We start from the raw sequence: 26,714 nt of genomic DNA, 5'->3' as shown, positions 1-26,714 counted from the left end.
GTAGTGCGAAGAGCTGTCCGTCTGGAAGCGTCCCGAATCTGAGTGTGTAGCACCATTCCTATGCAACATGCTCAATACCCTTTCTGCAGCTCTGCTGTCTGTCCTGAAGCACTCTTTTAATATGTCCATCCTTTCCTGGTCCTCACCTTCTCGCTTCTGCGCTCCCTACTGCTGCTGCTGTTGCTGCTGCTACCCAGGAGCAGGTCTCCATGGTGACAACACCCCCCTCCATCTATTCCTGCATCCTCCTCCCTTTAGCCTAAGCGACATGCTCATTGTCCAATCAACAACCTGGGTTGGATGGGAGGGCTCTTATCTCCATCAATTTCTCTGCTACCCAGAGAGCAAGGATCTGGTGGGGGGGAAAAAAACACCCAACCTCCTTTCCCCCCTCATTTCTCTCTTCCCCCCTTTTTTTCTCTCCTTCCTTCCTTTTTCAATTGGGTTTTTAGGTTCTCTCCTTACCTCTTCCCCACCCCTCTCCCTCTTCCCCACACATCTGCTTCCTTCCATTCCCTCCCCCATGTGAGATCACCTATTGTTACAATCTCCCCCCCCCTTGTTTCCAGTTCCCTTCAGCCACCTTTGATATCCTCCCCCCCCACCCCGTTTATTTTATGTTTCACCTCCTCGCATTCCTCGGGCAATGAGAGAAGATGTCTGAGGGTGAGATCCAGGTAGCAGCTAGCCAAGCGGTCGCACATCGTCTTAAGGATACGGGCGACGAGATTGGTTGGGTACCATTGTTCCTGGCGTCTTCTTCTCCATTCCATCATTTCTGATGACTGATGCCCACAGTGCATCTCCTTTTCCTTGCTTTGCTGGGCGGCTGATTTCTGCCCCCCGCCCCAACTGCACCTGCGTCTTGAGACCTCTTCCCGCCTCCCTCCCCTCCTTCCTGATCCATGATTCCTGACTCCCCCTAAGATGCTAAGACAAGGCCCCTTCCTCCTCCTGGCTGCGTCCATGTCGTATTTCAACCCTGAGAAAGCATTGGCAGCGCCTTCGGAAAATGGTGAGTCTTGGCAGGGTTACGAGGGCTCCTGTCCATCCATGACAGTAGCCAGCCCATCTCTCTGGATCCTCTCATTTGCCTCCCGCTCCACTATCTGTGACCACCTGTTTGTGTGATGGGTTACCTGTCCTAACCTGACACCATCACCACCACCCCCTTTGTGTGGAAAAGTGGGTACGGTGACAGACAGGGGGTTTGTTCCTAGATGAGAGATTGGTAGTGGTGTCTGGGATATAAATTCCATTCTCAAGGGAAGGAAGGATTCCTATACAGAGGAAATTAATTATTGCTGGGTTTTCATCAGATGCATAAACCAGCAGTGGCATTTGCTGGTGTATGTTCCCCCCACCGTCCTCAGACCCTCCCCTTGGCATTGGGAATGAAGAAAACCTGAAGGGGCCCAGGGGGGAGCAAGAATAGAAGTTATTGTGGAGGGTGGAGAGATGTTTTTATACATGGTGGTGGGGCAGTCCATGATTGGAGGATGATAATAACAGAGATCTCGGCTTAATATTTGGCTGTGAAGAAAACAAGGAGCATGAGTGTGTCAGGTGGGCGTGAGGTCTAAGCTTGGTAGGTCCATTGCTTCCAGAGTATTTAGCGTGAAGCCAGCTTTGGTCTGACAGCCATCTGGGGAGACTGGCGTGACTCGATTTGGATGCGCTCCTCACACTGGCACCTGGGAGCTGTGGGGTTCATGGAGGTGTGTGCATGCGGACTGGCAGGGTGCTGAAAAAGTCAGTGTGTCGAGGATGGAGAAGATGGTGGAGGTCTTCATGACAGTAAGGGGAGAAGGATGGATGGATGGATGATGGTTGAGAAAATAGCCTGAAAGAGATAGGAAGGTGTGTTTGTGGGAGGAATGGATGATTAGGTGTAGGGGTGGGTGGATGGATGGATGGATGGATGGATGGATGGATATGTGTTGGTGGGAACATATGGGTGAGAATAAGCAACAAGAGCCCATCCACTGGATGTGGTATTGGAGGTGGCTGTGAAATGGGTTCAACCCACAACTCCACTGTGAACGTCCTGAGCAACTTTGAGCAAATCAACATTTATCAGGCTCAGCTACTCATCTGTAAAATGAGGGCAATAAAGACCTTCTTCATATGGGGTGTGTGTGTGAGTGTGTGTGTGTGTATGTGTGTACATGCCTGAGGTTAGGAGTGGGGAGTATTGCTTGTGGGTTTCCCGGAAGCAACTGGCTGGCTACTCTGCAGAAAGGGATGCTATTGGAGTATTAGATGGACTTTTGGTCTGATCCAGCAGGGCTCTTATTTTCTATGGTACACAAACGTTAGTTGTCCATGGTGAATTCTGAAGCATTGTTGGATTGGAAGGATCCTGTCAAACAGGCCATGAGGTCAGTCTTCCCCTCCCCTGGATTAGACAAAGTCAAGCCTATTCTTGACAAGGTACCTAATGAGTCTTGTTCCCCTGCTAGGGATTAAAGGACCTTGTTATCCCAGCTGTTCTCGCAACTGGAAAGTCTTGCACTAATTAAAAATCAAAGCTATCTTCCTCCCTGCTCTTCCATCTTTCTTTCTATACATGCTGTGATGTCATAATGCAGCCTGCACGTGTAGTAGTGTTGCTCTAACTGCCACTGGCTTGCCTACTCTGATGTCACAGTCCCGGGCTGAGTGCTAGCAGACCTTGGAACTTTTTGGCCCTGCCTTCTTTTCCATAGGGAAATAAGGATTTTTTTTTTTTAAGGTTACGCAGGCCTGGGCTAATCATAATTACATGATGGGTTTGGGTATGTGGCATTTCCTTCTACTTCACCAGCAAAAAGGGGGACCACTGGCCTCTTACGAATGCTACAGTAAGCCTAAGATTCTAAGATTTTTCCTGGAAAATCCAGGTGGATTTCCTCGGTGTGTAATGGAACTCTCCACTGTAATAATCCTAAAGGTATTCCAAGGGAATATAATGGCATTGGCTCTGACCTCTAGAAAAGTAGCCATGTGCACAATTTGAGGACAAAGGGCACATCAAACTAGGGTGGCCATTTACACATGGCCAAAAAAGAAGAAACACATTAGTAAAAAAGAGGACACAGCTTTGCATATAATGTGCATGGGATAATGTATAGGTAAAGATGCCAATTCAGAAATAATGACTATAATTTAGAAAGAAATACAATGCACCTCACCCTAGCGGGGAAGACTGTGACCAAGTGACCCGTGTGCTTGCTCAGTCTGCTGTCTGGGTGCTAACTGGTGACAGCCAACTTCAAGGCCCACCTTCTCTCACCTTCAAATCAAGGACTGTCCTCTGTAAAACAGGACACCCTGTAACTGCAGATGTAAACAGGCATTTCCCCTTCCTACATAACTGTAGTTTTTGGGAGGGTGGGGCTAGAACTCTCAATGCCCTCATGAAAATACAGTTCCCAGGATCCTCTTTGGGGTGTGCGGGGAGAGTCATGACAGTTAAAGAGTTATAAAACATATATATGTTCATAGTGTAGATATGCACCGTTTAGTCAAGATCAGAAAATCTCATCTACGCAGGTCCAAGTTGGAGCGCTGCATTTAAGGCATTTGGCAGTTGGACTGGTGAGAGGCCAGGATACGATGCATGGAGCATTGTGTGGGACAATTCAAAGAATAAAAAGTGCGTAAATGAAAAGTGTCCATTGGTGCAAGCCTGTCACGAGCACTGTGCATAGTGGAGCAAATGCCGGGGCACACGAGCCTTAGAGGGCCTACTAGGGCTAACACCCTTGTCCCTTTAAAATATATATCCATTTTAAAACTTGCTTGGTCCTCTCATAAGAAGCACAGTGTGCAGTAGCTGCTGTAGCAGCCTCCATCTTTAATACCCCAGAATGCCTCTGGTTGTATGTTGGGACCCAGCAGAATTCTGGGATAATAAAGATGGTTGAGGCTGCTGCCTGGTTTGGTAAGCTTATGGGGGCGGGGGGGCAGGCAGCAGGCAGCAGTGGAGACAGGTGGTGATACTTAACTTGGCACCTGATGCCAACCCTGAATTGGTAGATGGAGGGAATGTGCGGAGGGAGAACTGTGTATGTGGAGAAAGAGAGAATGGGAGGTATGTTGGTGTGTAGGAGACAGATAACAGAAAACCTTTATGCAGTTGGAGGGAACGTGGGGAAATGTTTATGGCAATGGATGGAAGGAGATATCTTTGTATAGTGATAGAAATGTGTGGAACTACAGATGGAAGATGATTTGTAGAGGGATAGATGACTGGAGAATGGTTCATGTGCTGAACAGGCATGTAAGTGTTGAAAACCCAAAGGCCTCATTTATATCTTGGGGGTGAAAAACTCATTCTCTGCCGCCCCCTTGACATCTGTCCTGCATCACCTAGCATCAGCTGTGTCTCAACCCACTGAAGAGTTCTGGAAACCGTGAAACCTTGCTGACTACTTTGGGATATTTTAGTCAGTCCTAATAAAGGTATTATGGGCGGCGGTGGCGGCTTAGTGGTTAAGACGCTGAACTGCAGACCGCAATGTCGGCAGGACAGCAGTTCGAGACCCGAGTGCCACGTGATGGAGTGAACTCCCGTCTTCAGTCCCAGCTCCTGCCAACCTAGCAGTTCGAAAGCAAGAAATTGCAAGTAGATAAATAGGCACCGCTTTGGCAGGAAAGGTAACAGCATTCCGTGCACCTCGGTGTTCAGTCATGCCGGCCACATGACCACGGAAGCGTCTTCGGACAGCGCTGGCTCTTCAGCTTAGAAATGGAGATGAGCACCACACCCTAGAGTTGGACACGACTGGTTGGGGACACCTTTACCTTTTTAATAAAGGTATTACCTTACTCAGGCTTTTGGATTCCCCCCCCCCGCCTTAATAGACCAACAAAGGTACTCACGATAAGCGCTGTTTTGGAATACTTGTCTCATCTTCCTCTCTCTCTTGTCTTCCCTCCAGATGGTTTATCCCAGGGCCGGGCACCCCTGGCCCCTCCCTACGCTGTGGTCCTGATTTCCTGCTCAGGGTTGCTTGCCTTTATCTTCCTCCTCCTCACTTGTCTGTGCTGCAAGCGTGGCGATGTGGGGTTCAAGGTGAGCCAGGTTGTGGGGATATGAGGTGGGCGTGATGTGTTTTCTGAAAAAGACTGCGTAGTGTTTCTGTGCTTTCCTGTGCACTGGAAGGAGGTGTGGTTTTGATTCTGTTTATTAAATAAAGCTAAACTTAACAGCATCCTGGGTTGCGACTTGTAGTTGCCAAGCTTGACATTGATGTAAATCAGGCTTCCCCAACCTGGCACCCTCCAGATGTGTTGGACACATCTGAAGGGCTCCAAGTTGGGGAAGGCTGATTTAAAGGCATGCCTGTTGTTTTCTACACTCAGGGGTGGCAAGGCCATGAGGTAGTAGTGAGGCTGCTACCTCAGACAGCAGATTGGGGCATAATGTCAAAACATGTAGAAATGCCCTCAGACTTCCATTAAGATTCTTCAGGCCTTTCCTTTATTGATTATCCTTACACTCACCTCTGCCCATCTGGCAGGAATTTGAGAACCCTGACGGAGAAGAATATTCTGGAGAGTACACACCACCCGCAGAGGAGACATCCTCCTCTCAGTCTATTCCAGATGTCTACATTCTGCCTCTCTCTGAGGTCTCGCTTCCATCCTCCGACCAACAGATGCCCAAAACAGGTAAGAGACCTGGGGGGGCAGGGAGGCGAGGTGGGGGCAGGAGGTGATTATCTTGCTCTTCATCCTTAATGTCTTCCACACCGGCCTTGCTTCATAGAGAGAGCAAAAGATCAGAGTGACAGAAGTCACTTGTTGTAATTGTCTGTGGTTGTATAGCAGCATCGCTCTAGGGCTTGGCATCTCTGTGGTGAAAACGCTATATACTTTTCATGGGAAGTTATAGTAGAAAAACAGCTCCATTTTTGAATGAAATGCCAGTAAGGCCTTGAGGATTTCAGTGTCACTTGAGGATTTTGCTATCTCTGTGCCCTGCCCCATCTGTGATTTATTCTTATTCCAGTTCACATAATCACAGAGGGGAAATAAGCCACGGTAGCCGATTTCCTGTGCCCACCACGCGTGCCGGTTGCAGGCCAGGGGGATTAGCATAATTACCCCTGGCAGCGCAGCTTGTCATGTCGTGCAAATGCGGCCAAGGTGGCTTGTTGCCATGGGTAACAAGCCACCCACGGCAACAAGCCACCCCGGCCAGGTTCACATGACACAACAAGCTGTGCTGGCAAGCGTAATTATGCAAATCTCCCGGCACATGACCAGCATGCGTGGGTAGAGGTGGTGGTGGTGGTGGTGGAGGTGGTACCCTCTCCATGATCATACAAACTCAGTCATTGACTGGGTTCGCATATATCGAGAAACTACCATGGGTAAGTTTCCCTGTGAGGGTTCTTATTGTGTCAGCAGTTGCCATTTTTCATATTTGAGCCAAGGTGGGGGCATGCCATAGCTGTTATGTGCAAATCCAGCAAGGGTGGGTTGTTGGGGTGGTTGACAAGCCACCCACAACCCTAAAACAGCCCATGGGTTCTGGGTGGCTTGTCAACCACCTCAGCAACCCACCCTCACCATGTTTGCGTTAATGGCAAGCTATGGCACACCCCTGCTGCAGCTCAAATATTCAAAACGGTGGCTGCCGCTGGGATGACACATCCCCTGGGAAATTCACCCACAGTGTCAGGGTGGAAACTGAGCCGATAGAACCCCAGAGCAGTTCTGATTCTGAGGAGGATCAGCAATCCGTGGGAGAGGAGCCAGCTCATCCCTCACAGGCACAGCAGCTGGCAGAGATTCCTCCTCCCGGCATTCCTGAGATAGATAGTGATACTAGCAGTGAGAAAGTGCGGGAACGGGGCTTGCTAGACGCTCGACGCAGACGCAGGGAGCAATGAGCTATGGAGAGCATGGAAAGGAGGTGTAGCGCCTGTTTGGCGCGCAAGCAACGGCCGCCTCCCGTGGACCCAAGGGAAAGAGGGAGGATCTCTCCCTAGCCCATAAGTTCAGGGTCTTCAAGTGACTCTCCTTCAAACGGGGATCAACTGCCTACTCAGAGCATAGGCTACTCTGCTGTTCCTTGCTTAGTCGCTGGTGATTAGCATCTGAAAGAGTCATTAAGTTGTAAAAGGATTAAAGCCTTGAAAAGAATCCTTTCGTCTGTGTCTTGAGTTGGCTATTGGAGTCTACTGAAAGAGGCTGCTAGGGCGCTCCTGACACACAGTGGGTTTTCGTTATGTGTGAACCGGACCTCTGTCTTCCTCTTCTAGCCACTGTTTTTCTTTCTCTGTGCTTTCCGTCTGATATGGCACCTGCTGTTTCTCCTCTATGCTGTTTCATGTCTCGTGAGGCTGACCCCTGTCTGGTCTCCAGCTACAGTCTTCATATTTCTGCTGATGCAAGTTTCCCTCATTGTCCATTGGATAATGCAGCAATTTTGGCCCCACATCGACCTCAACTTCGTTTCAGACCATGAAGTTCCATTCTTGGAGAACCTAGGAGTCCTGTCTCCAATTCACTTTTGCTTTAGCTCAAACCATCCTGTCCTACTCTCATTTCAAGGGGCACATTCACACAACCATTTTCAAATCATCTAACTGCAGTGACTTCCCCCAAAGAACCTTGGAATTCTGGTTTCAAGTGTGTGCTGAGAACACTTTCCTGGATAGTAAAAAAACCCTAGAGTTCCCAGGGTCCCTTGGAAACATGCTATACTGAGAACATGCTGTAAGAATCTTGCCTTCCAGGACTTCTTAAACCTCTGTAGCTTATCTCACAACACACTTTTGTCCAATAGCTTTGAGGCATGGGGGAGGATCATGGTGGGAGGTTAATGCTCAGCCTTTGGGCCATGTGTCATGTCCTTGATTTCCCTCTTTCAGATTTGGTGAAACACCTGGGACTCAGCAGACAGCACCTCAGTTATCTGCAGGAGATTGGAAATGGCTGGTTTGGGAAGGTGAGTGAGACCTTCTTCAGATAATGTTGTGGGAGCTAATCAAGGATGCGTTTTGGGTAATGGGATCCAAGCTTCTTTCCCACAAGAGAGCTGGTTTTACCTCATAAGTGGTGTGGCTGTGGGTGTAACACAAGAAATCTGGAGAGCCATCATGGTATGTTAATTTTTAATTATTATTTATCGAAAGAAGTTTGATGCTGCCCTTCAATAAAACACCCACAGCGGCTGGCAACCACAGAGTAATAAAACGCCCTCCTGAGTACACGTGAAAACTAAAACAACAATAAAACAATAACAATAAAATAGATAAAGCAGCAAAAAACAGCAGTTGGAAACAAACCACAACATTCAGTGGAATGAATAAAACAAAACCTAGAGACAGCTTGCAGATAATACCCCTCAAATACCAAATAAAAAGGTATTTGGCTGGAACCAAAATGACATCAGAACTGATGCCTGGCAAGCTGGGGGGGGGGGGACTTTCGACAGTTAAGGTGTCATGATTGAGAAGGCCCTCTCTTTAGTCAACACCTGCCTAATTTCAGCATGTGGTGGAGGTGTATGTATGTGCACAGCAAGGCGCCTCCAAAGATGAGCACAAAGTTTGGGCAGGCTCATGTGGTAGAACATGGGTACAAAAAGGGCAGCCCCCCCCCAGCCTTGTCTCGCAGCCCCCAACACCTGCCACTGTCAGAAAAGGGCAGGGGGGATCACTCCAGGCACAGGCTGTATGGTTTCTGCCATGGAAGCTCTGTTCCTAGAGTGTCAGGAGAAACGTCCTGACTGTTAGAGCAATACGACAATGGAACCAATTCCCCAGGGAGGTAGTGGGCTCTCCCACACTGGAGGCGTTCAAGACGAGGCTGGACAGCCACCTGTCAGGGATGCTCTGACTTGGATTCCTGCATTGAGCAGGGGGTTGGACTCGGTGGCCTTGAAGGCCCCTTCCAACCCGACTATTCTATGATTCTATGTCCCTGGAGCATCCTAGGAAGCCATGCTTGAAGGTTCTGTCTGCTTCCTAGGATGCTGTGGGGGTGCTCTAGGAACAAGGCTTATATTGGGTGGAAGGAGAAGGCAAGGGAGAAAGAGATTCTCAAAAGTACCTGAGTTTATTAAACCTAAGTGAGTCAGGAACAACCTAGAGCCAAGAAGACACTCTTTCAGATTGCCCCTGAAGAAGGAAAAGGCAATCACTGAGGCACCCCGAAACCACAGGAGCCGGCGTTATACTGAGCCATGGGTCCATATCCCTCAGTCTTGTTGACAGTGACTGGCAGCGGCTCTTCAGGGTTTCAGGCAGGAATCTTTCCCAGCCCTACTTGGAGATACAGGGAGGGGTTAAACCTGGGACCTTCTCCACACAAAGCAGGTGCTCTGCCACTCTGAGCTATGGCCCTTCCCCTAAACAACCAAGCTGTTTAGGGCGTTATAGATCACCAGCCCTTTGAATTGTGCCTGAAAATGAACTAGCAGTCAGTGCAGCTCTTTTAAGAACTGGTGTGATACACTCTGTATAGCCGTAACCTGGCCTCAAGTTTTCATAGTGGTCTCCTTTTTTCCCCTGTTTCATAGGTAATTCTGGGTGAAATATTCTCGGACTTCACCCCTGCACAGGTGGTAGTGAAGGAGCTACGGGTGAATGCTGGGCCCCTGGAGCAGAGGAAATTCCTATCAGAGGCCCAGCCCTATCGGTAAGGAGCCAGAGAAACTGAAATGACCCCCAAAACCCTGTGGGGCAAGGGATCCTTATATAAACAGCTGCCCCTGTATCAGAGGTGGCTGCGGCAGTGCCAAATGAGGGATCCCAAATCATGGATTGCTCTAATTTTCTACATCATAACCTTGGAAAGTACTTTTTTCACTGTGTACCAGTTGGTGCTTCCAGACAAAGCTTTTATTCTGTAATCACCCTGCCTCAGTCACAAAATTTTACCAGGGTGGGTGGCAGGGGGGTGGGGAGGGGAGGTCCAGTCATCATTGTCTTCCATTTGTAATCCACCATATTTTCCTGCCACATTTTTTCTTTCCACAAAAAAAAAAAGCCTCCCACACACGCTCGCACGCACACACACAGAACACACATTAATGAGGGAAGGTCAGAAGAGCTGCACAATGGCTTTTGATTGGTAGTGCAAGGAGCCCTCTGTCTGGAAGCACCTAAAATCTGTTGGCTGCTGAGATTTTGTCTGTTTGTTGGTAGAAAATCAAACTGGTCATCCAGCAATATTTAAGTGGTGGTGGGGAGCAGAAATGAAGCAGCCAGGCAAGTTAGCTCCATACTTCTGTTTGAGTGTCTAGCTATTTTTGATCTTTTCATTTTATTTATTTGTGTTCTGTGTCTTTCTTCCTCAGAGTTTGTATACTTCCCTTCTTCTCCCATGTGTTAGAACATTTGTTCAGCCAGGGTTTTTTTTAAGGACAGGGAGTAGGGAAGCAGGGCTAATACTCTCCTCTATTGCATGTTGATAGGATTTGGGGAGGTTGTCATTGGTAAAGAGGCTTATGGGAGTCCTGGATGGCACAAAGGCTAAAATGTGGTTGAGGGACACACTGACTGATGGTTTGAAAAAGGAAGCCTTGACTGAGGCCAGTGCCCCCTCTTTGTGATGAATTGTGCCAAACCCTCCTTTTTCTTCCTCTTTCTGTACCTCTGTCCATCCACCCCTTGCCCTCAAGAAGCCTCCAGCATCCAAACATATTGCAATGCCTTGGCCTGTGCACGGAGACCATCCCCTTCTTGCTTATCATGGAATTTTGCCAGCTGGTGAGTAAATAAAAGCAAAGATGAATTTGGGTGGGAAAACCAGTCTCACTCAGATGTTCAAATTTTACATTTGTGTGTGGAAGAGGAATCCCCTGTTGAACATCCTGCTTCCCTGACTAGGGTGGCCCCTTACACATTACCCAAAACAAGAAGAGACCAATTTGCATAAAATTTGGGTGTGCTAATTTATTGGGTCAGATGCAAATTTAGCAATAACAAATATAATTTAACTAGGAATACAATACACCTCACCCTAGTGACCAGGTGACCTGTGTGGCTGCTCAGTCTATTGTCCAGGTGTAGCTAAATGTTGATGGGCAACTTCAAGCCCCCGTTCCCCCATTCTCCCTTCTTATGGTTGTTTATGCCAGACTTGGACTGGATATGCCTACAATAGAGGACACCTTCAAACAGCGAACTGTCCCCTCTAAAGCAGGACACATAGGCACCCTATCCTATCCTGTCCTATCCTTTCCCAGATAGTTGGCTGGGTGTAGATATTTCTTGAAATGTCAATTTCTAATGTAAAACATGGCAGTGATTCACCCCTTCTTCCTAAAGATCTAAGATCGTGTTTGTATCTAGAAATCTCTTGCCTCAAAACCTTGATATTGAGCCTGGTTGCAAACATCCCTGAACTCCTAAAACAGATTTTTGGAATTTGTTTGGGGAAATCTCATTTCCAAATCCAGATTTCAGGTCTGTGTGGAAACAACTCGCCTTCAGATCCCAATTTTGAATACGTGTGTGCAAAATAAAAATGTTGACTTTTGAGATTGAAAATTTTGATTTCATATTACCCGACACAACAATTAGAATGTTAGATTCCTTTTCTACTTTGTGTCTATGTAAGAGAGATTCAGAGTGAAGCCAATGCTTGTTGCCATTCTTCTGAATGGGCATTGTGGTGTCATCACATAACCAAATTCAGTTACGTGGCATTTTCATGAAGCCAATTCAGAGTAAGGGTTGGAAGCATGGACAGAGTAAGACTAGGAAATGAATGCTTCTTCTTCCTCTTTCTCCTTTATGTAGACATTTAAATTCTGGACAATTTTCTTGAATCTACACAAAACCTTGCATAGCTTTGCTAATTTCATTGTGTCCCTCCAGGGAGATCTGAAGCGTTACCTTCGAGCTCAACGCAAATCAGATGGGATGACCCCTGACCTGCTGACCCGTGACCTCAGCACACTACAACGCATGGCCTATGAGATCACACTGGGAGTACTGCACTTGCATAAAAACAACTACATCCATAGGTAGGGACAGGGTCTGGGGACCATCATAATTCTTGTGTTCTTCAGAAAGGAAATGTGGACCTGTGTGTAAAACAAAAAGCTCAGGGGGGTTTAAGATCCAGAACTCTAGGGGTCTCCATGATGAAAGTGGATTCTGATGGCTTAAAAGAGAGGTGCAGAACTGTGTGGCTGCGTCCCCTGATATCACCTCTTTTTTCCCCATCTCTGTGCTAGAAGGAGGTATGGTCCTGCACATCTGAGAAGCGCTAACTTGGAGGAAGAATGGAATAAAAATAAATCTAAAAATACATAACAAAAAGAAGCCTGTTACCCATTCTTCCTTGGTATGTTCACTGAGATGGTTGTAATAAGGAAAGCTGGTGAAGAAAGGGACTGCTCACTCCGTACCCCCACCCCGCCCCCATCTTCAAGTGACACTAAGGCATTGTTATCCCTTCCACAGTGATCTGGCACTTCGGAACTGCTTGCTGACCTCTGACCTCACGGTGCGGGTCGGAGACTATGGGCTGTCGCACAACAACTACAAGGTATGAGATGGAGCAAGCCGTACCGCGAGGTCAGGGCTGGCATCAAGGGTAGGCATGGTTGGGCACTTGCTGAGGACCCGCACCCTAGGGGCCCACCGACAAGAGTCTCCTAGACTTGCTCCTCTTTGTCGGTGTTGCAATGCGCTTGTCCACCCGCCTCTCACTCTGGCCTGGACAATTGGTGGTGGCGAGGAGGAGGAGCAGCGGATGCCTCCGCCTATTTGCTCCCTGGCTCTCTTCCTGGCAAGCTGGATGAGAAAGAGCGGATGGCGACAGTGGCGGTGAGCAGGTAGGCTCACTGAGGGAGGGGCCCATGGAAGGCGTGTTGCCCAGGGGTCCTCCGAACCCTGAAGCTGGCACTACACCACAAGACCCGTGTTTGTTGGCTCTAGGAATGGGATTGTGTGTGTTTACTCTGTTCCAGCTTCTACCCAAATGTTACCCATATTCTGCAGCCAGGATGACATTATGCAAAGGAAAGGGATCGGCCTGTGTTTGCCTGTTTATTCTGTTTTCAAGACAAAGCATTCAGAGAATTTAGTACTGTTGGGCAGGGTTTGGACAGAGAGAAGCAAGAGTATGGCCATTAGGGAAAGGTGTTTTTTGGGAAGCAGCAACTGTCAGATGACTGCAGAACACCAAACCCTGGAAGTCCTATGCCACAACATTTTACAAGAAAGTGCTTATGGTCTGCTTGATGTTGCCCTGCTATCTTCTTGTCTGATGCCACCAGACACTGACCATATGTTTTCAGGCTGTTCTCCACAGCCATGAGGGCTAGAAACTTGTTTGCTGGAGGATGTTCTCAGTGAGAGGGTCAAAGGAAAGTGTTGATTAATCCACACAAAATGCAGCTACATGCTGCTAGAAGAGAGTTTACAAAGATGTAATTATCAATGCAACTACTGAGTCTTTCAGAGATTTTCTCTACTGGCCAAGGAAGGGGGTGAGAGGGAACTCTTGTTATTCTTGATTCATGAAGTCTTCAAAAGATGTGACGAATACAAAACTCTACTGGGCTGAGATCTGTATATTTTTTACCTTATGTGGGTAGGATCTCAACCCTCTTGAGCTATTGCCACCAAACACCCCAGCAACAGCAGTCATTTTTGGAAGAAAGGGTTTTCACCACCGTTTTGGATTGGTTTGCAAACAGGAAGTTCTTGTAATTTCCTGTAACTAACTTCCCTTTGTTATCAAGACTTCAGTCTGCCAGTACCAGTTAGTTGGAGCCATTCTGCTATAACTTACTCTTCCTGGACAGCATTTCATTACTTCCAGCAGTTGGTTGCAAACCTGCTAATAGTTGTCCCATCTTTGGGAAAGATGGATTTATCTGGAAAAGATGGATTTATTTCATGCAATGGCTCTTTCCATAAGCAGTCTGAAACCCGGTTAAGGCTTCTCTGGCAAACTGGTAGACACTGGGTAACAAAAACCTCTGCAGATGTTGAGATTCCATCTCAAATGCACACTGCCCTGCAGAGCAGCTTTTGCCAAGCTGGTGCCCTCCAGATCTGTTAGACTACAACTCCCATCATTCTTCCCCAGGTAGCATGACCATTCAGCCAGCTATATGAGTCTGATTTGCATTTATTCTAGGATAAGGATAGGTAACCTTTTTGGCCAATAGTCATGTCTGACAATTTGAGAAATTGTGAGCACCACCACAAAGTGGTTGCCATGGAAGGCGTAGCTAGTCATAAAGGACCAGTGACCTGCACAAACGACTGTATACAAAGCAGAGGTGAGGTCTAAGCTGCAACACACTATACAACTCCTTTGAACACACAGTTTTCAGCACTAACAGGACCTGATTTCACAGAAGCCAAACTCTTTTTCTCTCCCTACTCCTCTGCCAGCCAACTCATTTCCCACATCTCCCTCTCCCTCCCCCCCCTCGTATTAATTTCCTAAGAATGTCTCTGAATCCCAGCATGTAGCCCAGAGGCATTCATGGGAATTGAAGAAGGCAGCAGCTGGAGCCATCTTGGCAGGTGCCAAGAAAGGTGCCCATGGGCACCACAATGCCTATTCCTGTTCTAGAAGAAGTACAATCGGATTCTTTCTTTCTTTCTTTCTTTCTTTCTTTCTTTCTTTCTTAACTTAAAGTTTTTTTGAGATTATTTTTTACCAATAACCTCACCACCCCCAATTGTACAATTTTGTTTGTTTGTTAAATTATATCCTGTCCTTTCCTCCAAGGAGCCCAAGGTGGCATACATGATCCTCCTCCTCTCCATTTTATCCTCACAACAACCCTGTGAGGTAGGTGAGGTGGAGATTCAGTGACTGGCCCAAAGTCACCCAATGAGCTTTATGGCCAAGTGGGGACTAGAACCAGGATTACCTGAGTCCCAGTCCAACACTCTCACCACTACACCACACTGCTGCAAGTTGATGGTACAAGTCATATAAATATAAGCCTCTGTTTTCCATGGTTCTCTCCCCGCACCCTTCCCTTCAGTGAGTTAAGTTTTCTGTCTTACATATTAAAACTATTTACAATTATCACTTTCACATCTGCTAATTTTACTGTTATGGTATTAGAGTAAAAAAATATTTAAAAAAACAGAAAGGAAAAAAAAAGAAAGGAAACAGAAGAATGGAGAAAAAGGGGAAAGGAACTGCGGAATTTAAAAAGAAAGTAAAGGAAGATGATAAAAAATAGAACAGGGCATGGTGTTGATGATGAAGAGGAGTGGGCGGTGCAAGTGGGAAGAAGATGCACTCTGCTAGTCGGATCCATTCTGAGAGCAAACATTCTACTAAATTTCCTTATTTTTCCATTCTTTTAAATGGAACTGTTATGAGCAGTTTAACAGACAACAAGTGGAGACAAATAATGAGGACCTTAGGCAGTCATTTGGTGTGAGAATAGGGGCATCGTAACACCACGAGAGTGTCCGTGTTGTCACGTGTGCCCTCCAAAAAAATGCCTGTTCTGCTCCAGCACCATTTCTCATTTCTGTTTCGTAGGAAGACTATTACATCACCCCGGACCGGCTCTGGATCCCTTTGCGCTGGGTTGCCCCGGAGCTGTTGGATGAGATGCATGGAAACCTCATGGTTGTGGATCAAACCAAGGAGAGTAATGTTTGGTGAGTCCTAAGGATCCTCCCACCTATATGTTTGGGGAAATTCAGTTTGTGTTCTCAGTCACATCCCAATGCAGATAGACGTACCTTCCAACGGGGCTATAGGTGAAACAAACGTGTTTTTAAAATTCTCAAGGAAATTCTCCTAATTTGAATTGCCATGCAAATATTAAAAATTATTTCTATCTAGTTATTTTGATTTCCCCCCACAACATTCCTAGTTACAGATGCTCTTTGGTTTAGGGTGAAATCCTATGCATGTTTAGACAGAAAAAGGATGCTGGGGCATGCTAAATATAAAAAGGATTGCCCCATTAGGGATTTTATGGGGTAGGGGGACCCAGGGTTTACCATTTTGAATCTGGCAAGTATCTTGGAGGGCCTTCTCGGTGGTGGCATTCTAGCTGTGGTGGCGGCACTCTGGCTTCTCAGTGGTGGCACTCTGTCTCCACGGAGAGGTTTGCCTGGTGCCAGATTTATGGTCTTTTTGGCAACAGGTGAAGACTTTTCATCATCCAGGCTTTTTAATATGTGTTTTTGACAATCTGGGCATCTTAATTTCTGATCCATCTTTTTATTGTTATCTACGTTATTACTCATATTATCATTAATATTGTCATTAATATTATTTACTTCTTCCTCGGCTGAAAAGGACCATTTTATGCTTCATTTTACTGTTTTGCTAACCGTATTTTAATATTGTATTTTATAGTTTTAAAATTCTATAAGCCATCCAGAGAAAACATATTATTGGGCAGCCATAAAAATAAATAAATCATATAGTTTCATTTAATAATCTCTTAAAAGTATTTCGAGATAGCTTTTAAAAAGGGCCTCTCAAAATCAACCTTTGAAATTTTGAAATCTCAGATTCAAATTTCAAAAACATTGAATTTGTACTTTCATTTCCGCTCAGCACTGTAGTTTTCTCTGTAGTTTGGGCCGAGGTTTTGTTTTATGGGGCTGAATGAGAAAGAGTAAAGAAGGGTGGCAGGGTGCAAGACCACAGTACCTACAAGATAGGGCCGGCCCCAGACATTTTGCTGCCTGAGGTGAAGAACCAGATGGCACCCCCTCCCATTCCATGTACACAGGACCGGCAGTTGAATCTTTCTTCAAGACTGGCAATAGTACAGCACCCCCCCACACACACACCTAAAGGCAGCAGGCTAGCTTAGGGGGCGCAGTGCAGGCTGCTTGGCACACAGCTCTGTCCTCCAACACCTTGCTGCTGCCTCTCAGCATCTGCTGCCTAATGCAACTGCCTCATTCTGTCTAAGTCCGGCCCTGCTGCAAGATATATCCCCCCCCGCCCCGCTTACACCACTGGCTAGAGTGCACAGATCTGAGCTGGAGCCTCCCTTTTCTCCCTGTCTTGATCTCTCTCTTCTTTGCTTCCTCGCCAGGTCTATGGGGGTAACCATCTGGGAGCTTTTTGAATTTGGTTCCCAGCCTTACCGACACCTGTCTGATGAGGAGGTGCTGACCTTTGTCATCAAGGAGCAGCAAATGAAGCTGGCAAAGCCACGCCTTAAGCTTCCTTACTCTGACTATTGGTGAGTCCTTCCTCCAGACGCCAGAGGTACGGCCAGGTAATCTTAGACCCTGGACTTCATAGTCTTATGGGGAGCCCTCTTTGGATGGCCCTGTGTAGGACCTCTGTTGTGAAGCGCGCAGCTAACATTTCTCTCGCCCCACTCCAACCGCCATTCCATGCTTTAAAACTCGTCTACTATTCCTGGCATATAACAACATCAACATATTCCTGGTATATAGCAACAACAACAACAACAAAGCTGTTTTGCGAACCCTGATTAAAAACAAAAATACTCTAAGCATGTGCAGTTTTGCATTTTAGACTCACTTAAATCATAGCACCCTCATGACTAGAGATATAAAGCGGGAGTTCACTTTTGCACCTGCCGCTTTCTGGGGCTCCCTTGTGCCGTGGGACCCTGGTCTGTAACCTCAAGGTCCAACCTAGCTGCACCGCTGCCACTGCATCTCTGTTGTCCAGGACCTCATCCAAAGAGGATGGGACCCACCTGCTGGGATATTTTCCTCCTGGGTCTCCCCCACCCTTTATCAACATCTGTTGTTGTCTCCCGGCTCTGGGATGTTGTCCTGGGCATTAAGGTCGCTCTGCTTAGTGCTCTTGTTTGTCCTAAATTTCTTCCATTCTTCCCTCTCTGTGTTCCTCCAACTGTTCCTCTGACTGTCTGCCCATTTCTCTCCCTACACTGTCATTCTGGCAGGACTTCCTCCAGCTGTGTTGTGTCTTTTCACCTTTTCTACCTGTTCTTCCTAAATCACTTCAACTTAACACCAGTGGTTTGTGAATTAATCCCTCCCCCGCTTGAGCTTTGTATGTTCAGACCATCCTTCTGCAAATTAATTCGCATACCCTCCAGCTTTGTATTTTCAGACCATCTTTCCAGTAGCTGCTACAACTGGGTTTTTTATTGGTTGTGGATTTCCTTTTGGATGTTTTTAATATTCTTCTAAGGATGCATCTTCACCACAGACTCCAGGTGGTTTAACAGTCAGTTCTCCTTTCCCCCCTTGAGAACCCTGGGAACTGTAGTTCTGTGACAATGCTCAGAACCAAACTACAATTCCCAGGATTCTCTGAGAGGAGCCATGGCAAGCCATGAAAACAGCTCTTTTCCAGCAAGCCTTCCTTGGTTAACTAGCCTCGGTTTTATTGGCACTCTGTTTTTTAAAGAATAATTTAATATCATGTTTCATTCTTTTTATCTTGTGTTCATTTTATCTTTTGTTGTTCAACTTTTTGTTGTTTGTTATTATTATTATTGACAAAATATCACATCTTTCCTAAAAATACTCCAAGGCAGCTCGCAAAGTATAATACAAATAGTAATGATAATAATGATAATAAAATTCAATTAACAATAAATCCATTAAGTCAGCAACTCCTTATATAAGTGTTCTTTCCCTGCCTAACAGTTCTTCCTTTTTACAAGAAAATCTGTCTTTATCAGTGCCCTTTCTTTTTACTGGCTCCTCTTCTGTACATCTTTTCTTCTTCTGTTGGTAGTGCATGTGATATAGTGCCTGTGGACTACACTCCAAGGAACACAATAGCTCTGTTTTTGTCCAGGCTCCTTGGTGTACTGTTTCAGAGTTTGGGTGCGTGGTGTGTCTTTTTTAATGATTCCTTTGTTGCTGTTTTACTAGTACTAAAAAAGAATACATTGTTTGAAGCTATGTGGTCCCCATCATCCAACTCAAGCACAGGAGCTCATCTAGCTCTTTATACAAAAATAAAAAGGGGCAAACAGCAGCAAAACCATTTTCACTCTCCGCAAGGATGACCCTGCCATTTCAGGGACATTTCCTTTCCTTTGAAAGTTTGTTTCGAACCTTGTCTGCTTTCCACCGCTGCAATGTGCCTCTTCATGGGACGTTTAAAAAGGAAAGATGCCGACTGCATCTCCACTGTCGACATTCCGTGGAACATCCTGTAGCCCTCTGGTTGGAGCACCTGTGGAAGGTCCCAGGTTCAGCCCCTCCTCAGCATCTCCAAGTAGGCCGGGAAAGACTCCTGCCTGGAACCCGGGAGACCCGCAGTCAATCAGTGTCGACAGTACTGAACTAGAAGGACCAGTGGTCTGGTTCAATATAAGGCAGCTTCTGGTGTTCCTAAAAATCCTTTTATTTCAATTTTTTTAATTAACAAAAATGCAGAATGTCAAATAACTCGTCACAATCATCAGAATGAATATTGCAGAATCATATTCCGTTCATGCTTGTTCCAGCTGCTAGACCTGTTTGTTCATAAACAGCTAATAACGACCAAGATGGATACAGAGATAAAGGCACGCGGTTGAATTTAAATGGTCTGGATGAAGCAGCTTCCTATGTTGTTACATCACAACAATTCCCCTGCCTCTCTAAATCATTTGCACCTCTGGATGCTCTTCTCCCCTCCACCCATTTTACTCTTCTGATGTTACAGTAATTCCTCCTTTATCCTGAGTATTACTTTTTCATGTCCACTCATTCTTCCAACTATCTGCCAAGGCTTCCAACCAGCTTTCTGACTGTTCTGCTTAACCTTTCTCCTCCTTTCTGCTTGTTCTGCTTGTTCCTGTCATTACAGTACTCAGACTCCCCCTATTTTGCATCTCTTTTTCTATCTTGTCCTGTTCCTCTGAGCGATCAGTAGTGTCCTCGCTGCCTTTTCCAACTGCTCTTCTTTTTGCAACTCTTTTCTGATTTTTTTTTTTAAATGTTCCTGTTCCTCACTCCTAAATATTCTTTCAGGCTATTTCTCCCCAACTGGTTTTTTTCCCCTCCTATTTCTGCCTGTTTTTCCGACTGTTCCTCTATCCTTCCTCCATCCTTGCCCTGCTGCAGGTATGAGGTGATGCAGTCCTGCTGGCTCCTGGCTTCCCATCGCCCGACCATGGAAGAGCTGCATTTGCAGGTGAGCTACCTGTTGAACGAGCGCTCCAACGCTCAGGCGGAGGAGAGCTTTGAGTGGCGCTGGAGCGCCCTGAAGCCCAAGCGCTCCTCTTCACCGCCGCCGGCCTCCTCTTCCTTGGCGCGCCACCGCCGTTCGTCGGAAGAGATCTCTGCCTATCCACTACTGGATGGGTTCCACGGCGGTGACATGGACGACATTCTGACGGTGACGGAAAGCAGTGGGGGGCTGAACTTTGAATACATGTGGGAGAAGGCCCGCTTGGGGCGTTGGAAGGGCCCTGCCTCGGCCCCACCTGAGTACCCCTCCAGCAATGGGGGGCTAGCTGTGCCAGGCAGCAACCCTTTCTATGAACAGGCCGTGCAGCGTGGGCACAGCCTGGAGACACCCAGCGTCGTGCCTGTAATCAGTGCCCGCAGCCCTTCCGTCAGCAGTGAGTATTACATTCGCCTGGAGGACCACGGCAGCGGCGATGGGCCCGTCTGCGCCCCCAGCCCCGGCTCGCCACCCCAGCCCCTCTTCCCTTCCGATTGGGACTGCCCTGGTGCCTCCTATCGGCCACAGGAACAGCCCAACACCAACCCCTTCTTGGCGGGCAGCGGTGGCGACAGTAACCCCTTCCACGTGGATGGTGAGATCCAAGAGACATCGCTGACCGAGACGCCCACCACAGGGGGTGAAGCCTTCCTAGCCGAGTCCCTGCTCACGGTGTACCGCGAACTGGAGGACCAGCAGCGTAGTTGGGATGCAGAGATGATGGAAGAACGAGGGGCTGGGGAGACGCTGGCTGGGGACCCTTCGGAGTTCCAGGGCTCTCCCTCGTGGGAACAGGAGCCTTCGCTGATGGAGGACCAGAGCTCTGGCAGCAGCACTGACGACGGCGGCAGCAGCATCGGGGGTGGGCGACGCAACCTCCTGCCCTGTCCGCTCTGCACTCGGGCACGCTGCACGTGTGCCATTCCTCGGGGGGACGTGGTGAGCAGCTGGAGCAACCACGGCCCCCCGCTGCGTCGCCCTCACCGTGACAGCTACGGCACCGAAGATGACTCCTCACTGAAAGTGGAGCGGGGCTCCCTCTCTGACTGTCCAATGCTCCCCCTGAGGGACTGTGATGGGGACGGTGGGGAGCGGGGAGAATTCTACGACCCGCTCATGGGCACCGCTGTGAAGACCTACGAACTTCAAGATTACCCGAAGCAGAGAGGCGGGGGAAGCGCCCGTCCGCCCGGATCCCCCTTCCCAGCTATGCCATCTAGCTGCTGCAATGTGATTGTTCCTGTAGAGATACCGCCGCTGTCCACCCTGGCTGAGAGCAACGATGAGGAGACGATTGCAATCTTGCCAGAAGCCATTGATGGATTCTCCACTGGCCCTGCGACCCTCAGCCTCTCCCCAGCAGCACCCGACCGGCAAAGGGGAACCCTAGATTCAGTGGATTCCCTGGACATTCCTTCCAACACCAGTTCCTCGGATGTCTGCAGCCCTGCGTCCCACTACTCCTCTCCGGGGCAAAAATTTGGTGACAGTGGCTACGAAACAGAGAGCACCTTCTCGCCTGAGTTTATCTTCAAAGAGGAGCCGCCGCCACCACCGTCTGGAGAAGAGGAGGACCTAGAGGCCGAAGAAGATTCCGGCAAACTCCTAACAACGCCCATCTCTCAGTCCACGAGTGATCTTACCCTGTCAGTGAGTGAAGAAGGGGCGGAATTAGAGGAAGAGATAGGGAGGCGTTTGGGGCCGGCAACACCGCACCGCGACTCCGCCTACTTTTCTGATGGGGAGACGGAAATTGCGGAGGCGTCAGCTACTGACACTGCTGGAAATGGGGAGGACAAGCCCATAGAGAAGACAACTATGGATGGAGGCTTCGTGGTCCAGGTGTGCAAGGAACAGCTGCTGGTCACGTTGCAAGAGAATGTCACCCGCAACCTGCTTTGTGGCCAGCGGATGCCGACATTGGGGCTTTCTTCGGTTGCCCCCTTGAAGAACCAGGCTGTCCTCAGGCTGTGGACCTTGGAGCCAGAGGAAGGGCAGGAGACGGATGATGATGAGGAGGCCAAGAAAAGCCACAGTGGAAATGCAGTGGACTCCCAGTGGCCAAAATGTGTGGAAGATAAAGCGGAGGAAGACGAGGACAAGCATGAAGAGGGATGTGCAGAAGCTGAAGAGATGCGGCCGGAGGGAGAGGAAGAAAAAAGGAAAGAAGGGGAGACGCCTAGCCAGATGGAGACCCAAAGTGTAGCAGTGCCCATTGTGGTAGAATTGCAAGGTGCCCAGGAAGACAGTTATGTAGCACCTGAGCAGACCAAAAAGGAGCAGGAGCCTGGTGTCCCAATGAATCAAGCTGGTGAAGATATCAAAGGTAAGGGTCCCATCTGTGGTTGGGGATGTGTATAGAACAAATGTGGGCATGGTGGCCCTACCGTTAATCAGAGTGAGGTGGTTGCCTCAGGCAGCAGAAACTGAGGGGTGGGGGCAGTGAGGTGTTGGAGGGCAGAGCTGTGTGTGTCACACAGCTTGCTTGTTCTGTGCCCCCTAAGCTTGTCTGCTGCCCTCAGGTGCAGGCATGGGTGCAGGAGGGATTCTCTCCTGTCAACAGTGTTGAAATAAGATTCAACTGTCAGTCCAGTTGTACATGGAATGTGGGGGTGCCATCTTGTCTTTTGCCTCGGGCAGCAAAATGTGGGGTGGCACAGGGGGAAGCAATGGGGGAGGAGGAACCATGTGGGTGACAGTTGCTTAACCACAGTGCACTCTGAGTAAGGGGGATGGATGGAGGAAGGAGAGAAACAAGCAGCAGACTGGGGACTATTTCCTGGCCTCCGGCTTCCACCTTTATGTGTTATTGATTAAAAAGAGCTCCGGTCCAGAACAGGGTCTGTGTGTGACTTTGGATTTTCACTTTAGGATTCTGTAATACGCAAAAACAGCTCGTATCCTAACGCTGCCGCATAAATCTATGGTGTGACTTCATTTGGAATACTGTGTGCAGTTCTGGTTCCCCTGTGTCAGAAAGTATTTTGTAGAGCCAGGAAAGCTGCAGAGAAGGGCAACTAAAATGATGGAGGGGTTGGAAAATCTTTCCTATGAGAAAAGGCTCAAGCATTTGGTGGTTAGGGGGAAAAAAGATGACCGAGCATGCAATCCTATGCATGCTGGCTGGGGAATGCTGGAAACTGTAGGACTTTTTTCTGTCTAAACATGCATAAGATTGCGCCCTCAAGGGATGACCTGATAGAGTAGCCTTCCCTAATCTGGTGCACTCCAGATGTGCTGGACTGCAACTCCAGTCATTCCCAGCCATGCAATCCAACACATCTGGAGGGCACCAGGCTTGGGAAGGGTGTGGTAGAGGTTTATAAAATGATGTATGGTGTGGAGAAAGTGAATGGAAACCATTTTTCCCACCCTGTCATCATAACTAGCCCTTGCAAGGGCTATCACACAGTGACATTCTTAGGCAGTAGATTCAGGAGAGAGCAAGCAATATCCTTTTCCACACTACACATAATTAAATTATGTGATTTGCTGCCATGATCTTTTGATGGCCATTGGCTTCGATGGCTTTAAAAAGAAACTACATAAATAAATGGAAAACAGGCAGGGCTGGTGTCACAAGTAGGCCTTGTTGGGCACTTACTGGGGGCGCATGTACCAGCAGGGGCCCACTGGCAAGAGCCTCCTGGAGTTGCGCCTCCTCTTCATCACTGCAGCCTTTTTGCTCACCTGCCACTTGCTCTGGGCCAGACAACAGTGGTGGTGAGAGTGAGGAGCAGCAGCAGATGCCACTGCCTACCTGCTCCTTGGCTCTCTGCCTGCCAAGCAAGCGAGTGGGAGCGATGACGAGAAGGAGGACAAGGAGCAAGAGCAGCTGGTGGCAGTGGTGGTGAGAAGGTGGACTCCCTGAGGGAGGGGGCCCACGGAGGGTGGCTTGCCCAAGGGCCCTCGCAACACTGGCATCGGCACCGAGGATAAGTCTCCGTATGGCTGTAAGCCCTAAGAACTTAAAGAGCCCCCAGTGTTCAGAGGCAATACATCGCTGAATACCAGTTGTTGGACAGAAAAAAAACAGAAGAAGACCTTGCCCATATCTGGCTTATGGGCTTCCTGGAGGCATTGTAGAAAAGGGGTTACTGGACTAGATGATCTGATCCAGCAGTGGGTCTCACACTTGCTTTTTTCCACGGACCACTTGAAAATTGCTGGGGGTCTCAGTGGACCACTTAACACAGATTGTTTTTGTTCTACAAATCAAGGCACATATATAATTCATGTTTTAATAACCATAGTCTTGCCTTTAACTGGCAATTTTTTTGTGGAGTGGGGGGTGGGGGATTAGTAGGCTGCACCAGCACCGTATTATGAAACTCACAGGCCCTGAGACAGGACCTTGTTAGCATGCTTGATAATCTGGCCCTGCTCACTATGGTCTCTATCTCTGTTATCAGGGTGTGGAGCCAAGGACAGACATTCTCGACTGTTCTGAAACTTTTCCAAGGACCACTTGAATGGCGCTCGTGGACCACTAATGGGCCACAGATCCTAGTTTATGCCCCTCTGCTCTAACGTCATCTTTGTAATCAAACTAGGTCAACTGTAAGGTCAATGTTGTAATCAAACTAGAGTTTGGGCTGGTATTGGCGGAGGAAAGACACAGGGATATGTTTGGGCACGAATATGAAGGGCATGTTCTTGGTGAAATAATTATTTCTGTCTCTTTCATCCCAATCCATCATGCCTTGCCTCCATACCTCCCTATCATTTGCTTTTCTTGACCTCTGAACCTTGGCTCCTGCCTCCTGCCACACCTTCACCTTTGACCCCGACCTTTGCATCCAGCCAAGTTGTCCCGCTTGTCTCTGTCACTCCCCCCTCTGGCCTTGCAGACATTCCCCCCGCTCAGTGGGGGAAGGAAAGGGCCGTTTTGGGAAGGAGCGGCTCTGGGGGAGGGCCCAGCGCTGGGCGGGAGAGAGGCTGCCATGGCAGCAGAGGATGAGGATGAAGAGGATGCTGAAGAGGAAGAGGAAGGAGGCTTAGCTGGAGGCGGAGGGAGAGGCGTCCCCATTGTGGTGAGCGAAAGCGATGATACCCGCAACTTGCGTGGCCTTCTCAAGTCACCACGCTCAGCTGAGGAGGCGGCTGCCGAGCTCGACCGCAAGCGAAAGATGGTCTCTTTCTTTGATGATGTCACCGTCTACCTCTTTGATCAGGTTTGCTGTGAGGAGAACCAGGTTTGAGGGTTCCTAAGTTGGGCCATAGTGGGGTGAGAGGGACTTCAAGTCCTTGTTTCCAAACCAGCTGCCTATTGCTCCTTTCAGTCATCTTGACACTGGTCTCTCTCCTGTAACTTACAGGCTATCTTCCCACTCAGGCTTCCACACTTCAGCTTCCTTGTCTGCCCACACAACACACACTTCCTCCTGCACCTGGTTTAATCCCAGCCATACTGACTCTTCATTACCCCTCACAGAAACCCTAACATTCTATGGGTAACAGTTTCCCCCCTGAGCAGTTGGAGAATCTGTGAACATTTTGTGATATCAAGCAACAGCTGTAAGAATAGACAAAGGTCTCACACACTTGTAGGCAACACTCGTTTTAACTGTGCATACACAGCCAAGTAAGAACACTGGGGTCAGATCAAAAGTGGGAGGAGCCAGAAGTGAAGGGATGGGGCTCTGCCATCATCTTTGCCCTTTTCTGTATGTAGGAGACACCAACCAATGAGCTGAGTTCACAGGGAGCCCCCGACGGTGATGCCCCCTCTCCGGGCTCAATGGCAGAACCAGGACTTGATGCCTTCCCATCGGCTGATGGCTTCAGTGAGTATTGGGGCAAGGAAAAGGGAGGAATGTTCCTTATCCCAGCTTGTCTGGGAATGCCAAATGGGGAATGGGCCAGTCTAGCTGTATAGCCAGAAGTGGGTTCCCCCACACTGGAGGCATTCAAGATGAGGCTGGACAGCCATCTGTCAGCGATGCTCTGACTTGGACTCCTGCATTGAGCAGGGGGTTGGACTCAATGGTCTTGTAGGCCCCTTCCAGCCCTACTATTCTATGATTCTATGATCTGACCCGCCATCAAGTTTTTGGGTTAAAGTGTTAAATGAGTTGGAGCAAAGTGTCAGGTCTCAGCAAGGGTCAGGTTCTGGGAGCCAGATGGGTAGATGGAGTCATGCATAGTCTAAAAAGGGAGAAATTTGAGGGGCTGGAAGCAGGCATGAGGTCAAAGTCAGGCAGGGTTCACGATATGAGGCAGCGGTCAAGGATAGTGGGTAGGTGGAGTCCTCACGCTAGTGACGATTTGCTCAGACTGAGGAGCAAACGATTAAGGCCAGGGCCTTTTAGGGCTTGGTACATGGGAACTGGCCCTTGGAAATCAGCTGACTGGATGTTTAAGCAAGCTGGTACTACAGTCTAGATAGCGCTCAGGGCCTGCAGAGATGGCAAGGGCTCCATGAGTGCAGGAGACAAAGTGCTGGAGACTGACTGCTGCTGAGAACCCCAGATCAAGACCCCTCTTCCCTCAGGGCTTTATGCATGGTTAGCAAAGCCCGGGGCTGCGAAGGTCTTGATTTGGAGCCATGGACCTCAGAAGTGGACACCATTCATCTGCCTCCAGGCTCCATCTCTGGGTGTCTAGATGTGTTAGTTGTTATTGACCACAAC

The 26,714-nt window shown here is 48.3% G+C and overlaps 1 protein-coding gene across 1 annotated transcript in view; it reads left to right on the top strand.

The window, feature by feature from the left end:
• Positions 1-927: 927 nt before the first annotated feature.
• LMTK3 (lemur tyrosine kinase 3) overlaps positions 928-26,714 on the top strand; it is a 39,299-nt gene continuing 13,512 nt past the window's right edge. Inside the window, exons 1-13 of the mRNA XM_084807768.1 lie at positions 928-1,015; positions 4,926-5,059; positions 5,508-5,658; positions 7,869-7,945; positions 9,521-9,639; positions 10,625-10,712; positions 11,826-11,974; positions 12,417-12,501; positions 15,481-15,602; positions 17,006-17,155; positions 19,980-22,408; positions 24,886-25,256; positions 25,757-25,868. Coding sequence (XP_084663894.1) covers positions 928-1,015; positions 4,926-5,059; positions 5,508-5,658; positions 7,869-7,945; positions 9,521-9,639; positions 10,625-10,712; positions 11,826-11,974; positions 12,417-12,501; positions 15,481-15,602; positions 17,006-17,155; positions 19,980-22,408; positions 24,886-25,256; positions 25,757-25,868 — 4,075 coding nt within the window. The remainder of the gene's footprint in view (positions 1,016-4,925; positions 5,060-5,507; positions 5,659-7,868; positions 7,946-9,520; positions 9,640-10,624; positions 10,713-11,825; positions 11,975-12,416; positions 12,502-15,480; positions 15,603-17,005; positions 17,156-19,979; positions 22,409-24,885; positions 25,257-25,756; positions 25,869-26,714) is intronic.

Source organism: Heloderma suspectum, chromosome 6 (genome assembly GCF_057233095.1).
Source record: "Heloderma suspectum isolate Gila_16-S chromosome 6, 16-S_ref, whole genome shotgun sequence".
Lineage (NCBI taxonomy): Eukaryota > Metazoa > Chordata > Lepidosauria > Squamata > Helodermatidae > Heloderma > Heloderma suspectum.
This window is presented reverse-complemented; position numbering and strand designations above follow the sequence as displayed.